This window comes from Sus scrofa, chromosome 1 (assembly GCF_054392235.1).
Source record: "Sus scrofa isolate SSC_HxYL_T2T_F1_AM1 chromosome 1, Sscrofa_HxYL_maternal_Yorkshire_Landrace_v2.0, whole genome shotgun sequence".
Lineage (NCBI taxonomy): Eukaryota > Metazoa > Chordata > Mammalia > Artiodactyla > Suidae > Sus > Sus scrofa.
The window spans coordinates 240,421,018-240,442,303 of NC_139383.1; the positions used below are offsets into that span (position 1 = coordinate 240,421,018).

General features: G+C 39.7%; 1 protein-coding gene across 9 annotated transcripts in view; it reads right to left on the reverse strand.

The window, feature by feature from the left end:
- Positions 1 to 4,912: 4,912 nt before the first annotated feature.
- Positions 4,913 to 21,286, reverse strand: part of PRUNE2 (prune homolog 2 with BCH domain) — a 372,059-nt gene continuing 355,685 nt past the window's right edge. For 2 of the 9 annotated variants that reach the window (XM_084988083.1, XM_084988086.1), the window contains 2 exons: positions 19,919 to 19,954; positions 4,913 to 8,151 (listed from right to left, as the gene is read on the reverse strand). In XM_084988083.1, coding sequence (XP_084844209.1) covers positions 8,121 to 8,151; positions 19,919 to 19,954 — 67 coding nt within the window. In that variant the 3' untranslated portion in view covers positions 4,913 to 8,120. Of the gene's footprint in view, positions 9,448 to 10,753; positions 12,441 to 14,825; positions 14,874 to 19,339; positions 19,379 to 19,918; positions 19,955 to 21,286 lie in introns of all 9 variants that reach the window. The other 7 variants (XM_084988051.1, XM_084988063.1, XM_084988070.1 and 4 more) reach the window with 7 other exon arrangements.

Genomic DNA, 21,286 nt, shown 5'->3' on the forward strand with positions numbered 1-21,286 from the left:
GGTTTACAGTGTACTGTCAATTTTCTACTGTACAGCAAGGTGACCCAGTCACACATACACATAAACATTCCTTTTTCTCACATTATCATACTCTAAGTGACTAAATATAGTTCCCAGTGCTATACAGCAGGATTTCATTGCTTATCCATTCCAAAGGCAATAGTTTGCATCTATTAACCCCCAATTCCCGGTCCATCCCACTCCCTCTCCCTACCCCCAGCAAACTATAATCAATTGATCAATTAATTAATACAGTATAATGTGAACTCATGGAATCTTTATTCAATAGGTTATAATCTGTTAGCATGATTATTTCTTTTGCTCCTCAAATTGTCCCAAATCTGGCCAGTGGGAACCCCATCAATCTGGCTTCAGTGTTCTTTGACATGTCCCCATTAAAAGCTCTTTAGATAGCACCTTCATCAGGTGTTCACATGAATATTACCAGGATAAAATGAGAAAAACACAAATCAGTTCTGAGTTATACATGTCAGCGATGAATAAGTGAATCCAACAAGGAAACCCAAATCAAGCAACAATCTACAGAATACTGTGAGGGCTCTTCTTAAGTGTCATCAGCATCATTAAAGACAAGAAAAGACTGAAGACTTGTCCTAAATTGAAGGAAACTCAAGACATGTCAACTAAATGCCACATCTGGTTCTGTACTGGATCCTTTTGCTTTAAAGGATATATTTCAGTGGGTTAAACTTGAATGGCCTCTTTGGATTAAAGGGTGGTATTGTTTCAATATTCATTTCCTGGTTTTGATAGTTGTATTAGGTTACCAGGAGAATGTCCTGGTTTGTAGGAAATATACTAAATGTGCAGGGGTGAGGAGGCATTATGTAGACAACTTTCTCTTATTTCAGGAAAGGTCATTTCTTATACTGTTCCTGCAAGTTTGAGCTGATTTCCAAATAAAAAGTAGAAACTAAAGGTAAACTGAGCAGAGATAAGCAATGGAAAACTTGGGAGGAGCTAGAGATGGAGTAAGGCAGAGAATGGTATAAAATAGCCGTATCTGAGAGAAGAGGAGGAGGATTAAAGAGAATTAGCTGATTTAAAAGAGGAGGTGGGAGAAGAAATGAGATGCTAACATGGTTGACAGAGAGTAAAGGTTGGGTTGGCAGTGGGCTTGGAGAAGTTGACAGGTTAACAAGCAAAAGGCCAGGTGAGTGGGAAGATGAAGAAAAGAGGAGGATGGGAGGAAAGAACGAATATTTATTGAGTGTCTTCTATGTATTAAGTACAGATTGGGCATTTAAATCCCATTTACTGCTTATGTAAACTTGTAAGATAAGAGTTTTATCCAGATTTTAAAAGTAAATAAACTAAGGTTCAAAGAAGTTGAGTAGCCCAAATTAATAAAGCTGGTAAGCAGAACCCAGATTTCAATCCCAGTATGTGTGGTTTCAGTGACAATGGGATAGGAGAGAAATGATCTCATCAGGTCTTAGAAGGGAGAGAATTTAATGACTTTCCCTGAGAGATTGGAAGGGGCACAGAGACCTAGTGAGAAGATGATGGTGGGGGTTTGGAGGTCAGGATTCAATCCATGTCTTCAATAATTTAAAGAAATGTGAGAGTTGAAGTCATTCAGGAAATGGTGGAAAAGCAAAGAGAAGTATTGAGAAACACCATCATTTACAGGTGAGAGGAGGCAGAGGAGCTCAAAGAGGAATTTGCAGAAGCCTGAGGGAGTGAAGTGGTCCAGTTCTAAGAAGGCATCTGATGATCCCCACTTTCCAGTATTCACAGCCTTGTGTATCCTCTCCCGTTGAGTGTGGGCTGGATCAATACAGTGCAGCAATATTGACAGGATGTTACATCTGTGCTAAGGTTACAAAAACTGTAACCTCCATCTTGCTAGCCAATTCTTTCTTGTTGGTTTCAATGAAAAGATGTGCCATGTTGGAAAAGACCATGAGGCAGAGGAGGACAGCCTTCATGGTATGAGGCCCTCAGTCCAACAACTTTTGAGAAAATGAATCCTGCTGGTAACCATGTGAATGAACTTGGAAGCAGATTCTGTGTTGAACCTTGACTGAGTCTTTTTCTTCTTGTGAGGGGGGAACAAAATCAGAAACACACTATGTCTGTCTGCCTGTCAGCCGAAGAGACTTCTTGTCTCTCTTTCTTTTGCATTTGGAGAGCACAGCAACATCTGAGTAGAGTTCTGGCATTAACTTTTGCCTCCTCATCTTTTGGGGTCCATTCCTCAGCACACTAACTTTTTTCTTCTCTAAGTATCTTTTTTGTTTATGTTGGGCTTTTGTTTTCGTGTGTGTGTGTGTGTGTGTGTGTGTGTGTGTGTGATTTGCAATGATGTACTTGCCCAGCTAACCTCTGAATTGTACTTTTTGGTAAATATATGTAACAATGAAAAGATTTTTTTTCTTCGTGAATTACTCTTTATTTAGAAAGGTCCAGATTCTGCCTGGAAAAAATTATTTCCCAAATCTGCAGAACAAGGGCAGAAAATACTCTACAATTTAGATGGAATAACAGATGATAGTAAAAATCTTTCCCTGTGTCTTTCAACTTTGAATTTTCATAAGACAGGAAGGCATAAAAGTGATTATTGCTTAAACCTGATACTTTTAAATCATGTGCCAGTTTCTTGGCAACATCACCCCTCTTGATGGAGTCTTGTGAGGGACTCTGAGCCAACAGTGTGATTGCAGCCTATGAGAGACTTTGAAGTGGAGGCCCAGCTAAGATGTATCTGAACTTCTAGTCCATAGAAACTGAGTTAATAATTGTGTGCTATTTTAGACTTCTGAGTTTTGAGATACAATCGATCTTCATTATTCAAGTATTCCATAATTGCAAATTCACCTACTCGCAATTGACTTATAACCCCAAACCCACACTTATCTTGCTTTCATGATCATTTAAGAACATGTACAGAGTGGTAAAAATTTGAATTGGCTGATGTGCATGTTGCCAGCTGAGGCAAGGCCTTGGCTTCAGTTCTTATACCATAAACAAATGTCCTTTTTACAAACTATTTTGGTACCATGCCTTTGGTGATTTTTGTTGGTATTTCACTTTTAATTTTCTTTTCTTTTCTTTTAATTTTTGTCTTTTTAGGGCTACACCTGTGGCATATGGAGGTTCCCAGGCTAGGAGTCGAATCAGAGCTACAGCTGCTGGCCTATACCATAGCCGCAGCAACTTGGGATCAGAGCTGCATCTGCCGACCTATACCACAGCTCACGGCAACACCAGATTCTTAACCCACTAAGCAGGGCCAGGGATCAAACCCACGTCCTCATGGATACTAGCTGGCTTTGCTACCACTGAGCCATGATGGGAACTCCCAGTATTTCACTTAAAATGGTCCCCAAGCATAGAGCTGAAGTTGTTGTCTAATGTTCCTAAGTGCAAGGAGACCGGGTGATGTGCCTTATGGAGAAAATTCGTGTCTTAGATAAGCTTTGTTTGGGCTTGAGTTATATTCAAGATTTGGCTGTGAGTTCAATGTTAATGAATCTATAGCATATGTTAAAGAAAGTGTATTTAAGCAGAAACACATATAAAACAAGATTAGGTAATGATCTGTTGATGGAAATGTGGCCAGAGGCTCATAGGAACCTAACCATTTCCTCTAGGGGTCGTGGTCCAATATGTGCTAATTCAATGTTCTCATTGCCTTTTTAGGACATAACTGCCTAAAATAAGGAGAATCTACTATAATCCTGTTATGTAGAAGTAGATAACAAATATGGGAGAAAACAGGGCAATTCAGTTCACCAGTCTTTAGGAGAAGTTTCACAAGGAGGACATCATGACTAAAGGTTAAGGACGTAGGTTTCTCACTGTGGGGTGAGGCACATGGTGCTGAATGGCAATTATTAGTGTCACTTTTTGGTTATAGACCAAAAAAAATAATAACTTTGCTTGGCTAAAGAGAATTGCTTTGCATGGATGTAAGTGAAACTCTCTAGGAAAATTAGCTTCACAGAGCAATTTCCCTGCTCCATAAAGCCTAAAGTTGCGTGAGGACTGATGTGTCAAAAGGCACCAGTTTAATTAAAAGCTCCATGACAGTTCAGGGTGATGTAGCCCAGGGCAGGCTTACGACAGCTGCAGCAGCACCGATTCTGCCAACACAGGGAAACGGTTCAACTATGTTCCCTGTGCTGAATATGGGAATAGTCCCTGAGGACCCAAAGCACTTAACACGGCTTTTCCATGATCTATAGCTGAAAGTTTAAGGTATTTTATGTACTTTAACCCATGACAAATTCTTATTCATTATGATTTTTGATTAGGCCCCTAGCTTTATGCTGGATCCCCATTCCTACCCTTAACCCCCTATACTCACTGTAATGAGTGTGCTAAGTCATTAAATATGCACAGACTTGGTATAATATGTAGCACTGTTTGTGTGTGTGTGTGTGTGTAGGTTTAGAATTTACATAAATGGTCCTATGCTATACTACTGAGTTCTTTTTCCACTCCACCCTGTGAGTGTTGCTCTATCAACATGTCATTTGTTGTTTCTCGGAGATGGGTACCATAGCATGGTATGTGTCCACCACCTTTTACCTATCTTTCCCCTAGTGCTGGATGCTTAGCCTGCCTGCCTTCCCACGACCATGGTTAAGTGAAGGGAGCAGCATGAATAAGTGTCCACCCTGGAGTATCATGCTCTTCATTTGCCCATAATTCTCAGTCTTCTCTTGTCTTTCTTACCCAGAGGGTAAACAACACATTTTGAGAGCTCAACTCGTTGAGGCATGGAAAGCAAAAATGAAAAGGGAATAAAGTTTGGGTGACAGGAAAGCCAAAATTTTACTGTCCTCAAATACCAAATGTCTAGCCAGACTGAGATCCAGGTAAGACTACTGCAAAGTAAAGCCAGAAATAGATTCTTGCTGACTCAGAGAAAGCAAGCCATCACTTGTGGAATTAATTTTTATTTCTGAATTATACAGAGAGGCTATATATACTTAAATATATTGTGTTGTTACATATTTTTTATAGTATTCACACTATTTAGGTAGAATTTATTGATTTATTTACTAAAACAAAGGTCTAATAGATACTTTATTCTGAGCAATCCAATACACAGTAGAAAAATCCTTTAAACATATAAAAGATTAATTTGTGCACATCTAAATGTTTCTAAGGGAGCAAACTACAGAGGCATCGTGACTAGATGAAGACTGCAAACATAGGACCATAACTGAACACTTAAAATGAGACCTTAGTAACACAAAGTCTTGGAATAGTGACTTCTCCACATAGGTCAGAGCATGTCTTAGAAGATTAACCCCCTAAAACATTGTATGGCTTCAAAAGGAACTTCTGGGTTTTCTTCCACCCCCAGCCATTGTCTTCAAACAAACTTTCTTACTCCCTGTCCAGATTTTTGTTCTTTCTCCTGATCAAGGAGCTAAATGAATAGCAGTTGCCACTTTGGGAAAACAATACGTTTGCCCCAATGACCCCTTGGTTCCCTTAACTCCGAATCTATAGGAAAAGTGCAAATAATTCCCAGAAGTCAGAACCAAAGCAAGAATGCTCAGAATGCAAGAGCTAGATAGCTAATGATGTGGATGTTTACATCTGTCTACCTATCTGCTGAGGGATGTTCTTTCAGGATTCTTCTAGGATTCTATTTATTTGGTTTGAATTTACATGGAGGCTTTTATCTAGCAAGTGCAATTAAATTAATTTGTCTATTTAAGATAATAAGATAGCAGATGCCTAACTGTCAGAATGGTTATACAGCCCATAGAACAGCCCAAACAAAATCATTGACTGGGAAGGATGCTCATCATTTCCATGTAGGAAGATGAAGGTTCAAACAGCATACCTGTAACCAGAGCAGCCTCCCATGAACAGGCTGGACAAGTTCAAAGGCGTGAATGATGAGATTGGTCGTGTCTGGTTGACCTATGACAAGAGCCCTTTATGGACAGCTCTATGTCCTCAGGTTCGCAGTGCTAAGCTCAACACTGGATTCTTCATTACTTACTGTGTCTAGGAGCCCATATCATTCATCTTCCAAAATGGGACATGTCTGAGCCATAGCAAGCATTGTTAATAATTATGCTAGGGCAACAGTGAACCAACTGGGTAAACACAGTGGAAAATCGGGTCATTGTGCTTAGGGCAACGCTAAGTCCTGGGAGAGGCATGATGTAGGCTGCCAAAGGTGGAGGTGGGCTGTGGCAGAGGACGTGCTCCAGGGGTTTTCTCTCAGACAACCCAGATGTTATGAGGAAGAAGACCCAACAAGAATGGCTTACCAGGATACTAAGTTGAAAGAGACCCCGGGGGGAGCAGAGAAAATTGTGGCTTATAGAGGGAAGACAGCTGACCTGTGTGTATGAGAGCGTGTCTGGAAGGTGGGCGGGGGGATGGATATGAAGCAAAGGAGGGGAGTGAAATTCAGTCACCTGTGCAAAGGTGTCTACCCAGGGCTGAGTGTTCCCGATGGCTCTCCCGCATGTCGTCACCACCCTAACACTATGGTGGCACCCCTTTCATGACCACATTTGAATTTTTGCTAGCTAATTAGTAATAGGTGATACTGGAGACCAAGAATAGTTCCCAGAGTTAGGTTGGGACTTCAGCAACACCTGTGAGTAGGATTCCCTTTGGGTCCCATAAACACAACCCAAGCCAGGCTTTCATGGTTGGGACTCCTTGCATTTTAATGACTTTGGATGCCAAAATTTTCTTTTTTCAAGAGTAAGGGAGTTCGCAGCCCTACTTGTGCATTCTGTTAAGAGAAACCAATATCTGAATACTAAAGGGGAGGGGCCAGGATGTACATGCTGGTGCAGGGCTCAGCAAATGCTTTCTATAAAAAGAGGAAATATTTTAGGCTCTGTGGGCCATGTGGTCTGCCTCAATTACTCAACTCTGCTGCTCTAGTGCAAGAGTGGCCTTGGAGTATGTGAACAAAGAGATGTGGCCATGTTTCAATAAACCCTTATTTATGGAGACTGAAGTTTGAATCATTTTCATGCATCATGAAATATTAAAAAAAAAAAAAAAACTGTTTTCAACCCAAAATACAAAAACCATTCTTGACTAGAAGGCCATATAGAAACAGGTGGGGGCTCTGGATCTACCAGCCCCTCTTTCTGTCCAAGGCCAACAGATTCTAAGTCACATTGGTATTTTAAAGTTATATGATGACTATAAGGGACTATTTTCCAAATGATAGTACATACTCATATTTAATTTTAAACCGGTGATTAGATGGGAGAGGGCTAAAGCAGATTACTTTTTATAACGCATGTGAGAGAGCAATTCAGATAACTGAATTTACCAAATAATGAATTTCTGAGTGGCCGTCTTACACTGAGGCCTTGGCACTTAAAATGTAAAATCTTGAACTAAGTTTATAACCTAAAGCACAGACAGCTACCAAAAATAAGGACATTGTTCCTTAAATTTTTCAGTGTGGATATCTTCAACATCCATTGGAGAAATGATTTTTAAAAAGACCAATTCACAGAAAACATGACGCCCCGTTTGCTAGCTAAAAAATTCACGTGAATTAGGAAGCCTGGCTTCCTTTAGAGACATTAGAGATGATTCATGTGGACAGGAAACAAGTGGGCACTTGGCTGATGGTGGTGTCACATCTGTGTCTAGTTCATGGCTATCTTAAGCAAGCTTAGGATCTTAAAGGTGGAGTTATATGTGGTCAGCTTTCCTAGGGAGAGTTAAGCCCTATGTATTTTAAATCTAAGTTGATCACTGAGGAGAAATCCAGCTAATCTATGGAAACAAATCCACACCCAATGCTGAGTGGACTGAAGTTAGCTTAGTGGTCAACACCAGTCTAAGAAACAAAATACCACTGCACCACCAAGGGTTAAGGAAATATTGAAATGGAAGGTCCTATTTTCTTGCTAAAGTTCAACTGAAATCTCTGAGGCACATCATTGGCAAAATAGCAAAATATACAGTTTCACAAAACATGTTAAGAGTAAACAAATTCTCTTACTGTTTTTCCCCTTAGAAATTTAGAATGGCACCAGGTAGTGCAAAGTGGAAAAAAAGTACCATCAGCCCTGTCTCTTCCAGGTAGATATGTTTAAACAGAACCATGAAGCAGAGAAGCATCTTCGTCCAGCCATGGCCACCTAGAGTTTTTCTTTCAGCTTCAGATGAATACTTTGGGGAAGGGGGGGGAGAGGAAAAAAAAAAAAAGAGAGAGAGAAACATGAGAAACTGAATAAGAAATAGTAATGATCTAGAGAGGACTGTGTTTGTTTGTTTGTTTTTCCTCAAAGGACTTAACTGAAAGTAAATCACACACATTTCTCATTCTAGGAAAATCTGGTAAAACACAACCTTCCTCTAGTTGCCAAGGCTTTCTCTAAAATATGGAACCTGTTTATTTTTACCAGACTGTTTTTGGAAGCATTTTACACCTTTCAAAATGATCTAGGGGCAGAAGACTGGTGTGCAGGCTAATTTTTAAGTAGGTTAAGATAAGGAATGTTTTTGGAAATCCACCTGTTTTTAGTAAATGACCTTTCCCTTGTGGGGCAAATAAATGATCAGCTTAAAATAAGGAACATCAAAGGCTCAATTGCAACACTGTAGTCAAACAACAAATGACAAAAAACCCTCCAACATTTTCTTTTCAAACAAATTTTTTTCCATTATAAAAGAGGCACATGTTTGTTTTGCTGTTTTTGAAAAAATACAGAAAATTATGAAGAAAAAAAAGTTGAAAAGTCACTTGTTGGGCCACCATTCAAAGAAAGCCAAACAGCCTATTTTCATGCATAGTACCTTTGATGCTTCCCCCAGAGACATTATGTCTTGAAGTTTTAAAAATTATAGGTTAGGTTCATCAGAAGTGCATTTCTAACATGTGAAGTTATAAACTTGCTACCATATGTAAGACCCTGGAAACATGAGCTAAATGAAAGAAGCCAGCCCCAAAGCCCATGTGCCATGTGACTGAATTTGTATGAAATCCCCGGAAAAGGCGAATAGTCAGGAAGTAGGTTGCTGATTGCCACGAGCTTGGGGTCAGGGACATGGGGAGAGACGGGGTTATTTTTTGTGGTGAGGAAAAACGTTCTAAAATTGACTGTGGTGTTGGTTGCACAGCTCAGTGAAAATGTTCAGCCACTGAATTGTTCAGTTGAATAAAGCTGTTATTTAAAAAGCATAAGTCAAAACCACAATAAGATACCAGACACCCACTAGAATGGCGACTATTGCAAAAACACAAAAGTGTTGGTGAAGGGAATTCCCATTGTGGCTCAGCAGAAATGAATCTCACTAGCATCCATGAGGATGCAGGGTCTATCCTTGGGCGCACTCAGTGGGTTAAAGGATCCAGCATTGCTGTGAACTACGGTGTAAGTCACAGACTCGGCTTGGATCAGGTGTTGCTGTGGCTGTGGCATAGGCCAGTAGCTGCAGCTCCAAATCCACCCCTAGCCTGGGAACCTCCACATGCTGCAGGTGTAACACGAAAAAGACCAAAAAAAAAAAAAAAAAAAAAAAAAGTGTTGAAGATGTGGAGAAAAAGGAACCCTTGTGCACTCTTGGAGGAAATGTAAATTGCTGCAGACACTATGGAGGCTCAATAACTAACTAACTAAATAAATAAAAGAACTACCACGGGACCCAGCAAGTATACATCCAAAATAATTAAAAATGTAAAATAACTAAAAACAGGGACTCACAGATATTTTTACACCCATGTTCAAAGCAACATCATTCACAATAGCTAGAAGCAATCCAAGTGTCCATCCATGAATGGATAACAAAACATATTCTATACATACAATGAATATTATTCAGACTTAAAAAGGAAACTGACACTTGCTACAAAATGGATGAACCTTGAGGACATTATGCCAAATGAAGTAAGTCGGGCGCAAAAAGGCAAATATCATGTAAGTCCACTCATATGAGGTTCCTAGAGCAGTGAAATTCATAGAGACAGAAAGCAAAAAGGTGGCTTGGGAGCTGTGGTTCAATGGGGACAGAGTTTAGTTCTGCAAGATGAGAAAAGTTCTGGAGATTGGCTGCCCAACAACATGAATGTATTCAACGTTACTGAACTGTACACCTAAAAAAATGGTTAAGCTAGTACACTCTTGTGTCAGGTATATTTTACCATAACTTTGAAGAAATCAAGAAAGTGAGTGCTAGCATTACCCTGATCCACACATCCCTCCCCAAAGGCAGAGGTCACTTCACTCCTGCATCCTCTTTCACAGCATGTGCTTCGTTCTCTGTGCTTCTGAAGTGTGTGTGTGTGTGTGTGTGTGTGTGGTGTCCACAGGTGTCAGGCATCCACCTACCCCTCTAGCATACATGGGAGGAACTCGCCATCTAGGACACCGCTGATTTTACTCTTGCCCTCCAACATTTTCTAAAGCCAAAGGATTAGCCTACCTTAATGGATTCTAAGAAAAGCTTGTTTTAAAGAACAATTATTGAGTTTGGTACTAACCATGTTTGTTTGTTTGTTTGTTTTGTCTGTGGGTCTATAAGTTCATTTTTTTTGGCATTTCTTGGGCTGCTCCCGCGGCATATGGAGGTTCCCAGGCTAGGGGTCGAATCAGAGCTGTAGCCACCAGCCTATGCCAGAGCCACAGCCACGCAGGATCCGAGCCGCGTCTGCAACCTACATCACAGCTCACAGCAACGCCGGATGGTTAACCCACTGAGCAATGCCAGGGATCGAACCCACAACCTCATGGTTCCTAGTCGGATTCGTTAACCACTGCGCCACGACGGGAACTCCAATGTATCACCTTTTTTTTTTTTAATATTTCACATATAAGTGATAACACATGATATTTATCTTTGTCTGGCTTACTTCACCTAGTATGATCATCTCTCGGTCAAGGGAGAAGAATCTGAATCACTTTGCTATACACTTGAAACTAACACAACATTGTAAACCAACTACAATTTTTTTTAAAGATGGAAAAACGTCTATTGAGTTCCCGGATATGTAGGGAATAAGTCAAAAATGTTTTCAGGCCATGTGTGTCTCCTTTCCACTTGTGAACCTATCAGCTTCCTAGCATCTACCAGAGAAGAGGGCTACCACCAGGGAACAGAGGAAGAACCGCAGCCGTGAGGAAAAATGCTTTGTTCGAAACAGGCAGCTTGGGAATTATGTGTGGATTTTGCTTAGATCTGCCTTTCCTCCTGAACCTTAAGTCTGCGTTTTGCAGAGGTTACTGTTCTTTACTTGTGCAACTTGCAGCAGCTGAGCCCTGTTCATCCTCACACTTCTACAAATGAAGCCACTGGTAACTCGCCCTGCCAACCCATGTAGTTTACATTAGTAAGGTATCTTTCCTTTAAAATACCCTCAGCAGTTCTACCACTTATTATCTCTGGGACCTTGGCCAAGTTACCTACCTTCTCTAAGTCTCCGTGTCTGTAGCTGTAAAACAGAGTAATCACCTCTCTCTCACGGTTTGTGAAAGATTAAGTCTGAATGTTTTCAGTGGTACATACTGAACACAGAGTAAATGTCTGTTATTAGCAGCAGTAATATTAGTACTAGGAGTAGAATAGTAGTAGCTCAGTGTCTTTCTGTAATGGAAAATTCATCTCCCCACTTAATGACTTAACAATAATCTTGTCTCCTTTGGGAGTTTTCAGGCCCAGCCATACTGACTGTCTGGAAAGGCCAGGTTGTCATGGATATTAATCTCTTTTTTATGCCCTCAAGGATCTGATTTGTTTTCTTGTCAGCAGGGTTTTACCATGGAGGTGTCTTCTTTTTATCCACTCTGACCCCTAGATCTTTTTCTAGTATGCTTTTAAAAACAGGTCTTTCTTCCTCTCATTTTTGCTTCAAAAATATACTTCCCAGCTGTAGTTTTTGCCAAAAGAATGTATTGTTTGATGATTTCAATTTCATTCTTACACTCAGTTTCTTCCACAGACCAAGAGAATATTTATTAAGCCAAAATTTGGGGCAAAATGTCTGAAAAGTGTGAATGTGGATCAGAATATTTAAAATCATATTGAAAAGTTTGAAGAGTCACTTTGTTTCACTATCCAGGCTCCTGGTAAAAATCTGGAAAAAAGCACACCATTTTGAAACACCTCATTTTTCATACCTGAAAGGTAAACCTTTCAGGGTTTAATTTATCCTTTCAGTTTTTGGTAAACAAAAAGCTGAAAGATGGAAATTGAATAACCCAGTTTTTGGAAGAAGCAGGAGTGGCTCAAAAGTGGATGATTTTAAAGTAAATACAGGAAACTACACTGATGATTAATTTCCAAGACAAGAGGCTCTATGAATGATGCTACTAATTCAGGTCTCCCCACACAGAACCATGTCCCCTGGGCATATATACTTTTTGTGTGTGTAAAAATATAAAAAGTCATGTTGGCAGTTTTAGGAGGTCGATGAATAAATAAAGTCCAAACCTGAAAGTCCAGGAGACAAGCACCTAGGGCTGCTTTAAAAAAAAAAAAGAAATAGTATGCTTTTCACAGGGAACTATATTCAATATTCTGTGATAAACCATAATAAAAAAGAATATGAAATATTATATATTATATACATTTATAACTGAGTCACTTTGCTGAACAGCAGAAATTAACACATTATAAATCAACTATACTTCAATACAATTTTTAAAAATAGCATGCTTTAGAGGAAGCTTATTTTTAATCAGAATTGGAATAAGAAAGGAGTATTCCTCATTGGGCAGATGGGCTTAGCTTCCTATAACCCATTTTCCAGTGCATGATAGTAACTCTCTGATAAATTTCTATAGGCCATTTTGGATTCTAATGTATGTTAAATGGAGTTCCTTACAAAATTTTTGTTTAGTGATAAAAAGAAACTCATATTTTCTGTAGGAAAAGCAGGGAGATGGGCTTAACCTTGCCTTTGCTCCCTGAGGAAAATGAGAGGCCATTACACTATCAGCACACATTTCCTTTTACTCTTGGCCTAAATGAGCTCCTGGAAAGAGCCTTTGTCCATTTCTGCAGTTCATCCATTTCATATTCGCTAGAGAAAGTGTAAAATGCTTCCACATAGGTACCAGATGGGAAACAAAGCCCCTTATCCTAGTTCTAAAGCCAGCCAGAAATCCAGGGTCGGAAGTCAGCAGAAAAAAAATGTTGGCCAATCTGGCCTGTCCTGCGGGGTCTCATCCCTGCACTGTGATCACTTCCCCGGGGAGGATAGGCAAAGGAAAGACATAGGAAAGAGAGGTCTGAAGAAAGGGAAAGCACGGAGGGGGATCCGTTCTAGGACGTGGAAGTAACACTAACAATTCGCAGCACCCCCCGCCCCCATGTCGGGCCCTGGAGTGAGAGCCCCAAGAAGCAGTGCTTCGTCCTCTCCCCAACCCAAACAGCACTGTACACGGACGAGGAACCAAACAGGCAGGCAAAGGAGTGGGTAAGCCCGAAGATGTAGCAGCTCTAGGCTAGTGAGTGACATTCTGACCACACAGCTCGTTAACTGTGAGCGCAGAACTCTGCTCTAGGGGGCGCTGTTTTGCTGGGGGAGAGATTTGTAAAAAGATTTTTTTTTTTTAATTAGATGGGCTAAGGGCCTATGGTATTTTGTTTTGAAGAATTTCGTGTGGCAGTTTGCTTGAAGTAATGACTATCTACATCTTAAAGAGGTGGGACCAGTGTAACCTTCAGAAAAGTAGCCTCGCGAATCCAAAGGTCTCTTTTACAGCTTTTGTTCTTTGTGTATTGGTCAGTAAAGACCTTCTCTCTGGAGTGTTTGTGCATAAACTTACTTAAACTGCGAGGTCACCATGGCAACTGCAGAGCCATTGTAGGGGGATTTTTCAATTTCCCCTCAGACCTCCTCCAGGGAAAGGAGATCCCTAGAGAACAAACTGTGACCATAGCAGATACTTTAAATGCAATTTTCCCCACTTCTTCTGGATCACTGGGAAGAAGGTCAATTAAATTTTCCATGACTCAAAGCAAATTAGGAGCCCCTGATTGGATGGTCAAGTTCTCCTAGAGAGCATGATGGGGACTGCAGGTTATTCCTTGAAAATGAAGGATAATAATGAATTCTGTTCTCTTAAGTGACTAATTTTGTCTCCCACTGGTGTTCAGATTATATCAGAGGTTGAACACCCATGCTGGTCTTAAGACCATCTCTCTAATTTCAAAACCCCACTGGCTCTGGAACTTCCCCGCAAAGGCTCCAATCCCAATCCTGGGCCATTCTTACTGTAAAACATTGGACTGATTGGCTCATGTCTCCATGCCCCTCTTTCCTTATCTGCAAAATCGATCTAAATGGCTTATTCTGAGGACAAAAATCAGATAGTGTGTGTAAAGCTTTTAAGACAGAACCCGGTACGTGGTAAGAACCCAATACGTTTTCAAGTTTTACTTCTCTGAGGATGAAACTAGATGGACTAGATCATTTCTTTACTCCTATCCAGCCTCTTGAATCTCAACTGCCTCTTGAATTTTGCAAACAAGGCTGTTTGCTCTCCCATCCACCAAAATAATTAATTCATATAGAAATCCCTATTTCACTAATTAAAATAGAAATGACGTAATTCAGAAAGCAGAGTTGCATTCCTCTGGCCCAAATGTTTTTACATCTGGCTCTAATATTCACTTTCTCGTTTTTTTGGATTGGAAAAACAGAAGACATCTAATGGTGATCATGAATGAGACAGTGGTACTCTGGCACATTTCTCTTTAAAGTTTCTAATTTCAGGAATAGAGAATATGAAAGCTGAACATCTAAACGGTGTTTACCCAATCCTCATGTATTTTTTTTTCTGTCAGAGCCCAGCCATACAATATAAGTAACCACATAGTTGTTATTGATGGTAAATTCTTACTCCTTCTCCATAGAAGACATTTCTGGATCATTGTAAAGGCAGCTAGTTCTGAGTGCAAGGAAAAAAACAGAAGCAGTAAACATTTTCTCCACTGTTACCACTTTGTAAACAGGACAGATTTAGTATGGTCCCATTGCTACCACTGAACCCATCTACACCTGAACAAATGATGAGATTAAGCTATGACTTTTTACCATCGGTTTTGAAATAGAGTCATTGCCCATGATTTAGAAATATAAAAGGAAGACTGAGAACCCCAAACACCTCCAGTGATCTCTTCTGGCTTTTTTTTTTTAACAACCCCCCCCCCCGCCATTTTTCAATTTATCTTATTTAGGAAACATAGTATTGCAAATTTTTATTTGCACCCCAAATAAGATAACAGTTGATACACCAAGGATATCCCTTTCAAGCAGCCTAATTTTATTTACATATGAACATAGTTCACAACAGTGAAGATTTTCCAAGACACTAAAAGGAAAAATGCCAGCATCAGCTTTCCTTGTTGATGTTGTTACAGAAAAATAACACATTACTATCTTGTAGCTGAGCTGTGTTCAGTTCAAACAAGTGACTCCTAACATACCGAAACCAGTCATGTCCAGAAAGAAAAACATAGCAGTTCTCCTATGGCACAGCAGGTTAAGGATCCGGCTTGGGTCTATGCTGTGGCACGGGTTTGATTCCTGGCCAGGGAACTTCCACATGCCAGAGGCACGGCCGAAAAAACCAAAACAAATAAAAACCAAGAAGAAAAATGTAACCATATAAAATCAGAAAGTTTTATTATGGTGTATAAATGTGTTTATTCTTTTCTGTGTAATATTAGCTGCTTTCGATATTCCATATTGGTGTGATTCTTCTTTTAGCCAATTTCAAATATGCTTTATATTAATTTCCGATTAATTCTACTTCAACTGTTACTTCCTCCCCTCTGGAAAATATTTTTATTGTTGGCAAACAAATGCAGTTTAAAGAGATTTTGTGATCCTTTTCATATGGAAGAGGTCCTTTTGCAATGTGAATAATTTCGCAAGCCAGGGTATCTGTTTGCACCTAAGAGGTGAGGTTATTAACATTAGGTATTTTGTTGAAAATGGCAGAAGGCTAAGCTCCCTGAGAAGGACAGAGGGCTAGCTCCCCCTCTCTCCCTACCTGTCTGATGGTGGTGGTATTTTTATGGAGGATATTTGGCAACTCTAATGAACAAGGACAGTCAGGCAAGTGCTGACAGTGTTCTAGAAAAACCCAGTAAAGCTGGAATGGACTCAAGAAAGGGCAATCTTCCAAACCCAGCTTTTCTGCTTTTTAACTTTGAGTAATCCTTCCAAAGCAAATGGCAATTTGCAGTTCATGTAATACTGTCACTCCAAAGGCAGCTGATGGATTCTTCCCCATTTTCAAAATAAGGAGCCTTTTATTTTATATATATATTTTTTCTTTGAAAGTGTTTTCAAAAGTATTTTCTTTCCTGTCTAGATTTAAAGGTTTATGGAAAAAAATAAGCCAGGCTGAGGAAATCGCCTTCTGAAAGTCAATTAGAGGTGGTAGTGGTGTGTGAGTGTGTGAGTGTGTGTGTGTGTGTGTGTGTGTGTGTGTGTGTGTGTGTGTGTGTGGAGGGACAGGGTGAATGTTTAAAAACATGAGTGGGATTAAAGCAAAATAGGAGACAGATAGGCTTTGTTCCCCAGCAGGGTCTATGTTTGCTTTTGTTAGAACCAGCCTGGAGCTTTCTAGTGAGGGTCATGTGGAAAGTCAGGGTGCATCTGTTCACACAAGGAACCTGGTTTATCTTGGCTTCTAGAATCTAACCATAGATCTTCAGCAATCATGTTTTCTAAACCCAGAATCATCATCTACAGTCTGTCCCTGGCTTGGAGGACCACATCAGAGGCTGAAAGGGAGTTGAGAAAATGTAGTCAGTGTGCCGAAATGGTGGGATTCTGAGGGATTTGTCATCGGTGGGGTCAGTAGAGTACAATTCTTTCTCCTTCCACATTTTCAAATGTGCAAAGATATTTTAATTCCTTATATTGGTAATGTCCCCATTAAAAGAAGTAGGATCAATTGGAGGAGAATTCAGACAGATGGCTTACCCACTGAATCTGAAGCAAGAGCACAGACCTAGGACAAATCTCATTATTTTTATTCAGCCATGTACTTTAAGGTGGTGGTTCTCAAAGCAAGGTCCTAAGATGGGCAGTACTGATATTCCTGGGAACTTGCTAGAAATGCAGATTCTCAGGCCTGCTGAACCAGAGTCAAATGACTCTGGGGCAAGTTAAGTTTGAGAACCACTGCTCCTGATCTTAGTCTTCTAAGATCACATTCACCGAGCATGGAGTATGGATTAGGCATGAGCTTGGTGCTTCCTTTAGGAAGGAAATAAGATATTGCAGGTCCACCAAGACCGTTTAGATATTTGGGGAGAGAGTTTGTGCAGGTAGTCAAGAGACCAAAATGAAGAATTTGAGAGAAAAAAAAAAAGAGAAAGCTGTACAACTAACCCCCAAATGATCCATGTTTTCCTATGGTAACTAAGCTGGAAGAATAGAAATGGAGGGGAATATCTAGTGAAGGAGGCAGGATTTTTTTTATGGTAATAATGACATCATGTGCCTATGACTATAATAGGTTTGGCTGGAGAAACTATTAATGTTCTTTCTCCGTCTTTTGTCTTGAAAACAGCTCCTTAATTACAAAAATATGGCATCCCTAAAAAATGAACTTGACAGGGAAATTAACAGCTACTTCCGTCTCTAGCGAATCTTGCAACAGTGCAATGTGAACACAGACAAATGCCAAAGAGGTACGTGACACCAACATTCAGTTCCTCAATTCCTAATATCTTCCTTACTTCCACAACTTCTTGTTTGTCACAGATGAGTTAGAAACTAAGAAGATTCTGTTAGAGTAAAACTTTTGTAAGTTGAGTATTGATAGTCTAAATGGGTGTCATTTATCTTGAAAGAAAACTAGAGTATAGGGATCTTTAAACTCCACTAATGCTAAACTTTCTAAAGCAAAAACCTTTCCTCGAATTTTTAACCCAAAAGATATACACTCTAAGCAAATAATTCTACAGATTACCTCCAAAAAAAATGTGCTATAGGAAAAAAAGTCTAAATAGATTATTTTCATGAGGAATTGGCATTTATACCTACTTAAGGAAAAATTCACTAATTTAGGTCTTAATTTAGAATTCGTGGCTGTTTGGACACTGTCTAGGCTTTCTGCTTTTGCAATAGCTATTAAAAATGAACAGGTTATAAAAAATAGTGTAAGCAACATTTAAAATGGAGAAGCTTAATACAGCAAGTATTTCAAATAGTACTTGTCTGTATTTAACACAGAATGTCAGAAAAATTACTTGTGATCTAGAAATAAATTATTAGATATTCTTTAAAAGCAGTGCTTTCTATTGAAATCTACTTGTAGATTTTTATTAAGCAGAGATGCAAATAATTTGTCTAGTGGAAAAGATAATCCTAAAGTTAGTTTATTGTCCTATTGAACATTAACCAGTTTTTTATCTAAACCAATAATCTTATCCTCATGCTCCTTTATATAGTGCCTAGAGATAAATAGCTTTTCAAATACTCTTTGAACTGTTTTAACACCTACTGGTTCATTCATTATATAAGTAGTTTCATAAAATCATTGGCATGTATTCTAAAATGTTTGCATTCAAGTTATGATTTTGCTGTTTTGATACACTGTAATAACAATGGGCAATGATTTTTTTTTTTTTTTAGTCATCCAAATAGCTCAGAAGCTGTTAAGCAATGTTTTCAAGTCAACTAAATAAGGTGTCTTTATTTATTAAAAAAAAATTTTTTTTTGGCGTTTTAGGGCCGCACCTGCAGGCATTTGGAAGTTCCCAAACTAGGGGTCAAATTGGAGATGCAGCTGCCAGCCACAGTTGCAACAATGTGAGATCTGATCTGAGTCTGCCACCTACAATGCAGCTCACGGCAATGCTGGATCTTTAACCCGCTGAGCAAGGCCAGGGATTAATCCCGCACCATCAATATTAGTCCACTTTGTTACTGCTGAGCCACAACAGGAACTCCTAAATAAGGCATTTTTAAAAAAATCTTGAAAATTCATGATGTTAGTTCTACATAAATATTACAAATTTTAACTTGCCATCATTTCTTTGCACTAGTATGAATTTGTGAGGTGTTGTTGCCTCAATATAGCTAAGTAATCTTCTGGCTGTTATATACATGTGGCAATGCCTGTGACATGTTTTTTTGGTGTGCTGCCTAAAATTGCATGTATATTAAAAAAAAAGGGGGTAAAAACAAGGTAACCAAGGTAATGGGGGTGGGCACAAAGAGATTGTAATATAAATAACAGAAATTACATCTCTCATGGGACAAAGGGAACTTTTAAAGGGCGGCACTGTTATCTGGATGCAAGAATGAAACACCAGGCATGCAGGTTTTCTCAATTCATTCCTGAAATGCAAGCCAACATCACGCCAGCTGCTGAATGAAACCAAGTCTTACTTAGCTGCTTCTGATGCTTCCCTCAGTTCTTCATCCAGTCTGCATGAGCAAAAGTTATGGTGTAGAAAAGAAACGAAACAAAAAAAGCAAGCAGAGTGTGAGAGAGTCACCCAGCAAAGCAGAGCCAAACGTAAGTGGAGCAAATGTGCTTTTAAAAACCAACCTCTGGAGCACTGAGACACACTCCTTTGATAAAATGTGGTGTTTTAAGAACTCCCATTCAGTGTTTATGTCTGTTTCCTTTGCAAAGTCCTTCATGAAGGTGGATATAAAAGTTGCAAGGAGAGCAGAAACATGCTGGCTGAATAAAGCTGAAACATCCACAGCAATTGTCGGGTACCTTTAAAATTAGCTTGCAGCCTGGGCCAAGTCAGGGACTGTCTGGTTTAGTAGGTTTCAGTTGCAAATTAGGTTGACCTCAACAGCTTTACACACAAGACAAAGACTGGAAATGATATACTACAAGGGGCTGGTACCAGGACCTCTTGCACTGGCAGCATGTTGAGGTCACCTACGAGAAAGACACCGGTGTACACACACAGAGGGTCCAGCGTGAATTGTACATAAGGAGATTTTTACCTCACACTTCTTTTATAAGCTCTCTCTTCATCATACCTTACAAGATAAAAAAACGAATGCAATGAGGAAAACAAGTAGACAGATGGGAAAAAATGACAGGTCAGTGTTTTACAGAACAGTCAAAACATGAGAGGAAAAGCCTAGTCAAACATTCATCAGATTACCTCTTGGGAGAAATCTTATTTTTATTAGATATAATCAATGATTTAAAATTTATAATCATATACAACCAGTCCTCATTATTTGCACATTGCGTGTTTGCCGATACACCTACTGGCTAAGCCATAGTTGCAAACTTCAAAATCAACACCCATGGCACTTTCATGGTCACTTGTGAACATTTATAGAGTGACCCAAAATTTGAGTCACCTGATGTGTGGGTTCCCAGCTGAGGTGGAACCAGGAGAAGCTCTGCTTTCTCGTCTCAGCTCTCATGCTGGAAACAAATGGCCTTTTTACAGTCTCTGTACTGCCACATTTTTCTCATTTTTGTGTTTTTGCTGGCGATTTCTTTATTTAAAAGGTTGCCCAAACATTGTGCTTAAGTACCTAATATAGCGTTCCTAAGCACATGAGGCTGTGATGTGCCTTAGGGAGAATATATGTGTGATGGGTAAGCTTTCATCAGTGAGTTATATTGTGTGGGTCATGAGTTCAAGGTTAGTGAACCAACAATGTAGATCAAATGTGGTATCTTTAAACCGAAATGCATAGAAAACAGGTTATATGTTAATCAGTAAATGAAAATGTTGTGACTGGGTGCTCAAAGAAACTTAGCCCTATACTCTTCCGAGGCAATGGTTCAGTGCTTGTATTTGTAGGAACATCAGTGCCACAAATAACAAGAATTGTAATCAATGACTATAAATCTGATTATAGATCAGGCTTGTTTTTCTTTCAGTTAAGCCTTTTGATGATAGGCTCCATTCCAGCTGAATACTGGTCTCAGGACTGGCTGAGATCAGATCCTCTCAATGCTACTACGTAATAGGAAGGAGCTATGGCTTGTTATCAGTTAGGAAAATGGCATAGTATGAAAATGAGGCAATGAAGGTCTCTGTTACAGAAATGAGAAAGGACATCCAGAGGAGATGGACTTCGAAAGACAGGAGACGTCATGGACACGTGGGGAGGATGGGCATGGTTGTAAATTTCTTCCTCCAGGGGTAAAGCTTTCCAAATGGAACCCTTCCTCCTGAAGAAACATCCCAAACTGGAGTCCCTGAACACTGCTAGGTGTAGATGAATGAAAAGTACCTAAGGCATGTCTAAGTTCTCCATCAAACTTTCCCATATGATAATGAGTCTCTAAAGGCAACATAGTGGGGTGGGGGCAGAACCTCCTTGCCTGCCCGCTTGCATCTCTCG